The sequence below is a fragment of the Passer montanus genome, unplaced genomic scaffold, assembly GCF_014805655.1.
Source record: "Passer montanus isolate IOZ18808 unplaced genomic scaffold, ASM1480565v1 scaffold1033, whole genome shotgun sequence".
NCBI lineage: Eukaryota > Metazoa > Chordata > Aves > Passeriformes > Passeridae > Passer > Passer montanus.
This window is the reverse complement of record NW_024356872.1, coordinates 1-10,392: the sequence shown is the minus strand read 5'-3', so window position 1 is coordinate 10,392 and position 10,392 is coordinate 1. Positions and strand designations below refer to the sequence as shown.

General features: G+C 54.3%; 1 protein-coding gene and 1 long non-coding RNA gene across 2 annotated transcripts in view; one reads left to right on the top strand and one right to left on the bottom strand.

The window, feature by feature from the left end:
• The window catches only part of LOC120506698 (serine/threonine-protein phosphatase 4 catalytic subunit-like), a gene marked incomplete at its 5' end in the record, with an annotated part of 7,878 nt that extends 1,237 nt beyond the window's left edge, over nucleotides 1-6,641 (top strand). The window contains 3 exons of the mRNA XM_039718581.1: nucleotides 3,863-3,930; nucleotides 4,211-4,240; nucleotides 6,421-6,641. Of these exons, the coding sequence (XP_039574515.1) occupies nucleotides 3,863-3,930; nucleotides 4,211-4,240; nucleotides 6,421-6,550 (228 nt within the window). The remainder of the gene's footprint in view (nucleotides 1-3,862; nucleotides 3,931-4,210; nucleotides 4,241-6,420) is intronic.
• A 1,010-nt stretch (nucleotides 6,642-7,651) lies between these two features.
• On the bottom strand, nucleotides 7,652-8,673 carry LOC120506701. Its single transcript, XR_005628575.1, has 3 exons — nucleotides 8,530-8,673; nucleotides 8,270-8,363; nucleotides 7,652-7,941 (listed from the first exon to the last, which is right to left on the bottom strand). It is a non-coding gene; the product is annotated as an uncharacterized LOC120506701 (long non-coding RNA).
• Nucleotides 8,674-10,392: the final 1,719 nt, after the last annotated feature.

The window sequence follows — 10,392 nt, the reverse complement described above, 5'->3', positions numbered from 1 at the left end:
CTGGGACAGGTAACACAGCTGGGACAGGTAACACAGCTGGGGGCAGGTAACACACCTGGGACAGGTAACACAGCTGGGACAGGTAACACACCTGGGACAGGTAACACAGCTGGGGGCAGGTAACACAGCTGGGACAGGTAACACACCTGGGACAGGTAACACACCTGGGGACAGGTAACACAGGTGGGACAGGTAACACACCTGGGACAGGTAACACACCTGGGCACACCTGGGGGCACACCTGGGGCAGGTGGAGGGGGTCAGGACAGCGGTGTCCCCAAATGACTCCAAATATCCCCAAATGACCCCAAAATGTCCCAAATGTCCCAAATACCCCAAATGTCCCAAAATGTCCCAAATACCCTAATTGGCCCCAAATGTCCCCAAATTTTCTGTGTCCTGAATGTCCCCGAATACCCCAAATATTTCAAATCTCCCAAATACCCCAAAATGTGCCAAATGCCCCCAAAAAATCCTAAATGACCCAAATGTCGTAAAATGACCCAAATATCCCAAAATACCCCAAATACCCCAAATGTTGTGAATGTCCCAAATGCCCCAAAATGACCCAAAAGTCACAAATTACCCCAAATATCCCAAATGTCCCAAAATGTCCCAAATGTCCCAAATACCCCAAAATATGCCAAATATTTTAAATGTCCCAAAATACCCCAAAATATCTCAAATATCCCAAATGTCCCCAAATGACCTCAAAAGTCCCAAATACCCCAAAATACCCCAAATATTCTAAATGTCCCAAATGACCCCAAAATATCCTAAATGTCCCAAATGACCCAAATGACCCCAAATACCCCAAAATATCCCAAATATCCCCACATACCCCAAATATTCTCAAGGTCCCAAATACCCCAAATACACCAAATGCCCCAAATATCCTGAAAGCCCCAAAAAGCCCCGAAATGACCCAAATTTTCCGGAATTCCCCAGATTTTCTGCGTGCACGGGGGGCTGTCCCCGTCCATCCAGACCCTGGAGCAGACCCCGTGACCCCAAATACCCCAAATGTCCCCAAATACCCCAAATGTCCCAAATACCCCAAATATCCCAAAATATCCCAAATATCCCTAAATATTCCAAATGTCCTCAAATACCCAAATACCCAAAAATGCCCCAAAATGACCGAAATACCTAAAATTTCCTAAATATCCCAGATACCCCAAGTACCCCAAAATGTCCCAAAATCCCCAAAATATCCCAAATACCACAAATGTCCGAAATGTCCCAAATGACCCCAAATATTCTGAATGTCCCAAATGACCCCAAATATCCCCAACAACCCCAAATACACCAAATACCTCAAAATACCCCAAAATATCCAAAATATCCCAAAATATTCCAAATACCCTAAATGTCCCAAAGACCCCAAATATCCTAAACATCCCAAAAAACCCCAAACTGACCCAAATTTTCCGGAATTCCCCAGATTTTCTGCGTGCACGGGGGGCTGTCCCCGTCCATCCAGACCCTGGACCAGACCCCGTGACCCCAAATGTCCCAAATACCCCAAAATGTCCCAAATGTTCTCAAATGTCCCAAATACCCCAAAATGTCCCAAATGTTCTCAAATGTCCCAAATACCCCAAAATGTTCTAAATATCCCCAAATACCCCAAATGTCCCAAATATCCCAAATAGCCAAAAATGTCCCAAACGATCCAAATGTCCCAAATATTCCCAAATATCCTCAAATACCCAAAAATGCCCCAAAATGACCGAAATACCTAAAATGTCCTAAATATCCCAGATACCCCAAATACCCCAAAATGTCCCAAACACCCCAAAATATCCCAAATGTCCCAAATGACCCCAGAATATCCTAAATGTCCCAAATGTCCCAAATGACCCCAAATACCCCAAATAGTTCAAATACCCCAAATACAGCAAATATCCTAAATGTCCCAAATGTCCCAAATTCCCCAAAATATCCCAAATCTCTCCAAATACACCAAATACCCCAAAGTATCCCAAATGCCCCAAAATACCCCAAGTATTCTAAATGTCCCAAATGACCCCAAAATATCCTAAATGTCCCAAATGTCACAAATGACCCCAAATACCCCAAAATACCCCAAAAACCCCAAATACCCCAAATATCCCCAAGTGCCTCAACAACCCCAATTACCTCAATGACCCCAAATGTCCTAAAAGAAATTGGCCCCAAAAATCACTGAAAAATTCACTGAAAACTTCATTTATTTGATGATATTTTGTGATGGGGACAGGTGAGGAAAAAACCGGGGAAAACAAAAAAAACTCTGAAAAAATCTGCGAAATTTTAGCCCCAAAATCGTCAAACTGGCCCAAAAATCAATGAAAAAATCAATGAAAAATTCATGCAAAAAACCCCAAAAAATCCCCAAAATTTTACCCCAAAAATCGTCAAATTGGCCCCAAAAATCCTTAAAATGCACTGAAATTACCCCAAAAATCTTTATGGTGGAGACAGGTGAGAAATGCAAAAAACCCCAAAAAATCCCCAAAAATCCCTGAGGTTTGATCCCAAAATTCATCGAATTGGCCCAAAAAAATCTCTGAAATTTTCCATTTTAGAGTTCTGGGGCACAGGTGAGGGACAGGTGAGAAATGCGAAAAACCCCAAAAAATCCCCAAAATTTTACCCCAAAAATCGTCAAACTGGCCCAAAAAATCACTGAGAAATTCATTAATGTCTTGATAATGAGGGACAGCTGAGAGACAGGTGAGAAATTAAAAAAACCCAAAAAAAATCCTAAAAATCCCCAAAATTTTACCCCAAAAATCGTCAAATTGGCCCCAAAAATCACTGAAAAATTCACTGAAAAATTAATTAATTTCTTGATAATGAAGGGACAGGTGAGAAATGCAAAAAAACCCGAAAAAGTCCCCAAAATTTTACCCCAAAAAATCATCAAATTGGCCCCAAAAATCATGGGATTTTTTTGGGGATTTTTTGGGATTTATTATGGAGCTGCACAGGAGGTAAAGGGCTCCAGGTGAGCGGCTCTGGGCAGGGCTGGGAGGCTGGAAATGGGGTCTAATTACTGGTTCTGGTATGCTAATGAGATGCTAATGAGATGCTAACGAGGGGGTAATTTTTTGGGGTTTTTTTTGGGATTTATTGTGGAGCTGTACAGGAATCAATGGGCTCCAGGTGAGCGGCTCTGGGCAGGGGTGGGAGGCTGGAAATGGGGCCCAGTTACTGCTGCCGGTATGCTAATGAGATGATAATGAGATGTTAATTTTTTGGGAATTTTTGGGGGATTTTTTGGAGTTTTTTTGGGATTTATTATGGAGCTGTATAGGAGGTAAAGGGCTCCAGGTGAGCGGCTCTGGGCAGGGCTGGGAGGGTGGAAATGGGGCCCAATTACTGGTTCTGGTATGCTAATGAGATGCTAATGAGATGTTAATTTTTTGGGATTTTTGGGGATTTTTTTGGAGTTTTTTGGGGATTTATTACGGTGCTGTATAGGAGGTAAAGAGCTCCAGGTGAGCGGCTCTGGGCAGGGCTGGGAGGGTGGGATTGGGGTCTAATTAGTGGTACTGATATGCTAATTAGATGCTAATGAGATGCTAATTAGGTGTTAATTTTTTGGGATTTTTTTGGGGGATTTATTATGGAACTGCATAGGAGGTAAAGGGCTCCAGGTGAGCAGCTCTGGGCAGGGGTGGGAGGTTGGAAATGGCGCCCAATTAGCAGTTCTGGTATGCTAATGAGATGCTAATTAGATGTTAATTTTTTGAGAATTTTTTGGGAGTTTTTTTTGAGTTTTTTGGGGATTTATTGTGGAGCTGTATAGGAGGTAAAGGGCTCCAGGTGAGCGGCTCTGGGCAGGGATGGGATGGTGGAAATGGCGCCCAATTAGCGGTACCAGTATGCTAATGAGATGCTAATGAAGGGTCGGTACTGGCATGCTAATGAGATGCTAATGAGGTGGTAATTTATTGAGGTTACCTTAGGGCCAGGCGGGGTTTGGGCTCACCTGCACAGGGAGCAAAGGGCTCCAGGTGAGCGGCTCTGGGCAGGGCTGGGAGGGTGGAAATGGGGTCTAACTAGTGGTACTGGTATGCTAATGAGATGATAATGAGATGCTAATTTTTGGGAATTTTTGGGGGATTTTTTGGGAGTTTTTTTGGAGTTTTTTGGGGGTTTATTCTGGAGCTGTACAGGAATCAATGGGCTCCAGGTGAGTGGCTCTGGGCAGGGGTGGGAGGCTGGAAATGGGGCCCAGTTACTGTTACCGGTATGCTAATGAGATGCTAATTAGGGGTTAATTTTTTGGGAATTTTTTGGGAGTTTTTTTGGGGATTTATGATGGAGCTGTACAGGAATCAGTGGGCTCCAGGTGAGCGGCTCTGGGCAGGGATTGGAGGCTGGAAATGGGGCCCAGTTACTGTTACCGGTATGCTAATGAGATGATAATGAGATGGTAATTTTTGGGAATTTTTTTGGGATTTATGATGGAGCTGTATAGGAGGCAAAGGGCTCCAGGTGAGCGGCTCTGGGCAGGGATTGGAGGCTGGAAATGGGGCCCGGTTACTGGTACCGGTATGCTAATGAGGTGATAATTAGACGCTAATTAGGTGTTAATTTTTGGGGAATTTTTGGGGATTTTTTTGGGATTTATGATGGAGCTGTATAGGAGGCAAAGGGCTCCAGGTGAGCGGCTCTGGGCAGCGGTGGGAGGGTTGAAATGGGGTCTAATTAGTGGTTCTGGTATGCTAATCACATGCTAATGAGATGCTAATGAGGTGCTGATTAGATGCCAATTCCATGGGGTTCTGTAAGGCTCCAGGTGAGCGGCTCTGGGCAGGGATTGGATGACGGGATTGGCGCCTAATTACTGCTGCCGGTATGCTAATGAGATGCTAATGAGGTGCTGATTAGATGCCAATTCCATGGGGTTCTGTAAGGCGCCAGGTGAGCGGCTGCTGAGCCCCACCCTCAAGTATGCAAATGAGGCGAGGTGCCATGCAAATGAGATGCAAATGAGGGGCGGGGTTGGGCTGGGGGACAGCGGTGGCTGCAGGTGAGAGGAGACCGAGAGCGCGTTCTGAACATGCAAATGAGATGCTAATGAGGTGAACGTGTGATGGAAATGAGATGCAAATGAGATGCGAAATGATATGCAAACGAGGGGTCAGACTCAAAGGGGGCGGAGCTGTGTTGGTCAGGTGGCGCTGGGCGGGGCTTGGGGCCTCCAGGTGAGAGTGGGCTGGAAAGTCCCGAGAACTGACTAATGAGATGCAAATGAGATGCAAATGAGATGCAAACGAGGGTTGAGCCTCAAAGGGGGCGGAGCTTGGGGCAGTCAGGTGGGGCTGGGCGGGGCTTGGGTTGTCCAGGAGAGAACTGGCTAAACGCCATTCAAAACTGACTAATGAGATGCAAATGAGATGTGAACGCTATGCAAATGAGATGCAAACGAGGGGTGAGACTCAAAGGGGGCGGAGCCAGGGCAGGCAGGTGGGGCTGGGCGGGGTTTGGGCTCTCCAGGTGAGAACTGCCAAAACGCCCAGGGAGTCTGATTAATGAGATGCAAATGAGATGCAAATGAGATGCAAATGAGATGCAAATGAGATGCAAATGAGGAGTGAGATTCAAAGGGGGCGGAGCCTGGGTGGTCAGGTGGGGCTGGGCGGGGTTTGGGGTCTCCAGGTAAGAGTGGGCTGGAAACTGACTGAAACTGACTAATGAGATGCAAATGAGATGCAAATGAGGGGTCAGACTCACAGGGGGCGGAGCCAGGGCAGTCAGATGGGGTGGGGCTGTCCAGGTGAGCCGGGCAGGTGTGACCTCGCTGAAACCAACCCGAAACCAACGAATGAGATGCAAATGAGATGCAAATCTCACAGGGGGCGGAGCCAGGGCAGTCAGATGGGGTGGGGCTGTCCAGGTGAGCCGGGCAGGTGTGACCTCGCTAAAACCAACCCGAAACCAACTAATGAGATGCAAATGAGATGCAAATGAGGGGTGAGCCTCAAAGGGGGCGGAGCCTGGGCAGTCAGGTGGGGCTGGGCGGGGTTTGGGTTGTCCAGGAGAGAACTGGCAAAACACAATTCAAACCGGACTAATGAGATGCAAATGAGATGCAAATGAGATGCAAATGAGGGGTGAGCCTCAAAGGGGGCGGAGCCTGGGCACTCAGGTGGGGCTGGCCGGGGTTTGGGGTCTCCAGGTGAGAGTGGGCTGGAAACTGGCGGAAACTGACTAATGAGATGCAAATGAGATGCAAATGAGATGCAAATGAGGGGTGAGCCTCAAAGGGGGCGGAGCCTGGGCACTCAGGTGGGGCTGGGCGGGGTTTGGGGTCTCCAGGTGAGAGTGGGCTGGAAACTCACCGAAACTGACTAATGAGATGCAAATGAGATGTGTAAATGAGATGCAAATGAGATGCAAACGAGGTTTGGGGTGCCCCGGCAGGTGCGGGAACGTGGCGGCCATCTTGGAGCTGGACGAGCACCTGCAGAAGGAGTTCATCATCTTCGAGGCGGCGCCGCAGGAGACGCGCGGCATCCCCGCCAAGAAACCCGTGGCCGACTACTTCCTGTGACGCACCTGGGGCACACCTGGGCACCTGGGGCACCTGGGATACACCTGGGGCACACCTGGGGGTACCTGGGGGTACCTGGATACACCTGGGGCACCTGGGCACCTGGGCACACACCTGGGCACACCTGGGATAGACCTGGGCACACCTGGGGGTGCCTGTGACACACCTGGGCACACCTGGGATAGACCTGGGCACACCTGGGGGTGCCTGTGACACACCTGGGCACACCTGGGATAGACCTGGGCACACCTGGGGGTGCCTGTGACACACCTGGGCACACCTGGGCACACCTGGGGCACCTGGGTGTACCTGGGATAGACCTGGGGCACACCTGGGCACACCTGGGGCACACCTGGGCACACCTGGGGGTGCCTGTGACACACCTGGGGCACCTGTGACACCCGGGGGTACACCTGTGACACACCTGGGCACACCTGGGATAGACCTGGGGGTACCTGGGGCACCTGGGGGTACCTGGGATAGACCTGGGCATGTTTGGGGGGACCTGGGACACACCTGGGCACACCTGGGGACAGCTGGGGGTGCCTAGGCACACCTGGGCACACCTGGGGGCACCTGGGATAGACCAGGGGGCACCTGGGGGGAACCTGGGCACACCTGGGGGTGCCTGTGACACACCTGGGCACACCTGGGATAGACCTGGGCACACCTGGGGGTGCCTGTGACACACCTGGGCACACCTGGGGCACCTGGGCACACCTGGGCACACCTGGGGCACCTGGGTGTACCTGGGATAGACCTGGGGCACACCTGGGCACACCTGGGCCACCTGGGAGTGCCTGGGATAGACCTGGGGGTACTCCTGGGGGTGCCTGTGACACACCTGGGCACACCTGGGGCACCTCAGATAGACCTGGGGGTACCTGGGGCACCGGGGGGTACCTGGGATACACCTGGGCGTGTTTGGGGGGACCTGGGACACACCTGGGCACACCTGGGGACAGCTGGGGGTGCCTAGGCACACCTGGGACACACCTGGGGGCACCTGGGATAGACCAGGGGGCACCTGGGGGGAACTTGGGCACACCTGGGGGTGCCTGTGACACACCTGGGGGTGCCTGAGGGTGCTTGGGACACACCTGGGGGCACCTGGGGTAGACCTGGGGCCACCTCAGATAGACCTGGGGGCACCTGGGCTACATCTGTGAGCACCCCAGGGGCCTCTGGGACACACCTGGGATACACCTGGGGGCACCTCAGGTGGACCTGGGCACACCCGGGGCACCTGGATACACCTGAGTGCTGTTCAGGACACACCTGGGAACACCTGGGGGCACCTCAGGTAGAGCCGGGCACACCTGGGAGCTCCTGGGATAGAGCTGTGATTGCCCCAGGGGCACCTGGGCACACCTGGGGGTACCTGGGCACACCTGGGCACACCTGAGTGCTCCTAAGGGCAGACCTGGGGGGTACCCGGGCACACCTGGGCACACCTGAGTGCTCCTAAGGGCAGACCTGGGGGGTACCCGGGCACACCTGGGCACACCTGAGTGCTCCTAAGGGCAGACCTGGGGGGTACCCGGGCACACCTGGGCACACCTGAGTGCTCCTAAGGGCAGACCTGGGGGGTACCCGGGCACACCTGGGCACACCTGAGTGCTCCTAAGGGCAGACCTGGGGGGTACCCGGGCACACCTGGGCACACCTGAGTGCTCCTAAGGGCAGACCTGGGGGGTACCCGGGCACACCTGGGCACACCTGAGTGCTCCTAAGGGCACACCTGGGGGGTACCCGGGCACACCTGGGAGCTCCAGGGGTCACCTGAGGTCCCACGGGGGGTACCTGGGCACACCTGGGCACATCCGGGCACACCTGGAGCTACCCGGGCACACCTGTGCCGGTGCCTGAGCTCGCCTGGCGCCACCTGGGGCATGGGGGAGGGGCTGGGGAGCAGCCGTGACCTTTACCTGGGAGCTCCAGGGGTCACCTGAGGTCACACGGGGGGCACCTGGGCACACCTGGGGGTACCTGGGGGGAACCTGGGCACACCTGGAGCTACCCGGGCACACCTGTGCCGGTGCCTGAGCTCACCTGGCGCCACCTGGGGCATGGGGGAGGGGCTGGGGAGCAGCCGTGACCTTTGGGGTGACCCCAGGTGTGCCCAGGTGTGCCCAGGTGTGCCCAGGTGAGCTCAGGTGAGCCCAGGTGAGCCCAGGTGACCCCAAGTGTGCCCCAGGTGAGCCCAGGTGACCCCAGGTGTGCCCCAGGTGAGCCCCAGGTGAGTCCTGGGTGTGACCCAGGTGTGCCCAGGTGAGCTCAGATGTGCCCAGGTGTGCCCAGGTGACCCCAGGTGACCCCAGGTGAGCTCAGGTGTGCCCAGGTGTGCCCAGGTGTGCCCCAGGTGAGTCCTGGGTGTGCCCCAGGTGTGCCCAGGTGACCTTTGGGGCTCCTCCCCTCCCCCCCGCGCGCGTTTTGGGGCCAAAAATGGAAATTTTTTTTTTTTTTTTTTTTGTTTCCGTTCCGTTTTGGCTCCGTTTGGATAAAAAAATGTTAAAAAACCCAAAAAAAGTTTCCCGGGTTTTTTTGGGAACGGGGGGATCCCATCGTCCTCCGCGGCACGGCCAAGATGGCGGCGCCCACCGAGCAAGATGGCGGCGCGCAGAGCACCACGTGGCCGCGGGCCCAAGATGGCGGCGTCCACACCGGAAGTGCCGGAGCAGACCGGAAGTGCAAACGAGCCGATGACGTATTTTCACCACGCCCCTTCTGGTGAAGCCTCGCCCACAAAGGGGCGTGGCCTACACCCGAGTGGGGGCGAAATCTCGCGAGAGTTTCCTTCAAAAGGGGAGAAATCTCGCGAGACTCGGGAGGGAAGGCGGGGACGGCGAGGTTAGGATCTCGCGAGATCTCGCATGGAGACGTTCTGCGGTCTCGCGAGATTTGGAGCGGCGGGAAGGGGGGGACGAGGGAAAGGCGGGGGCAAATCCCGCGAGAACACCCATGGAGACCAACGGAAATCTCGCGAGATTTGCGTAAAGAGCGGGAAGGAGGCGGGGTTGAGAGACAAGCCTCAGTTCGTGAGGGCTTTCAAGTCTCGCGAGAGTCCCCGTAGAGAAGCGGTACGCTCTCGCGAGACGTCGTGTGGCGGGAGGGGGATGAGGGCGGGGGAGGAAGGCCTGAAGGAGGCCGGAGGGAGGGAGGAAGGAGGGGGCTCAAACACCGCCATAAAGCCCGTAGGGAAGCGTTACAATCTCGCGAGACTTCGCGTGCGGGGGGGGGCAGGACGGAGCAGCAAGCGGAGCAGGCGAGGAAAGGACAGGGGAGGGCCGAGATCTCGCGAGAGCGCCCATTGAAACGCGCAGCAGTCTCGCGAGACTTGGCGTGACGGGGGAAGGACGCATCTCGCGAGAACGCAGTTCGACTCAATGGGAGATCTCGCGACATTTGGCGTGGCGGGAGGGCGGGAAGGAAGCGGCCGTGAGGGTGGGGGAAAAAAAAGGAAAAAAAGCAAGGAAGTCTCGCGAGGCCGCAGTGCTTCTGAATGGGAGATCTCGCGAGAGTCGCTGTGGCGGGAGGGCTGGAAGGCGGTGCTGCGGCGAGCCTGGTCTCGCGAGATCCCTGCGCCTTTCAATGGGAGATCTCGCGAGAATCGCAGCGGGGGCGGGAAAGGCGAGCGGCGGGAGGAGCTGAGAAGGAAGGAGGGAGCGAGGGCGGTGCGAGATCTCGCGAGAGCGCCCATTGGCGGAGCGTTGCGCTCTCGCGAGAGCGGGCCGGGCGCGCGCGCGGCCGCCGCCATTTGCCGGCGTCTCCCCCCTCAGGGCGCGGACTCCATTTCCCGTGAGCCCTGAGGGAGCGGGGGGCGGAGGAGGGCCCGGGGGGGC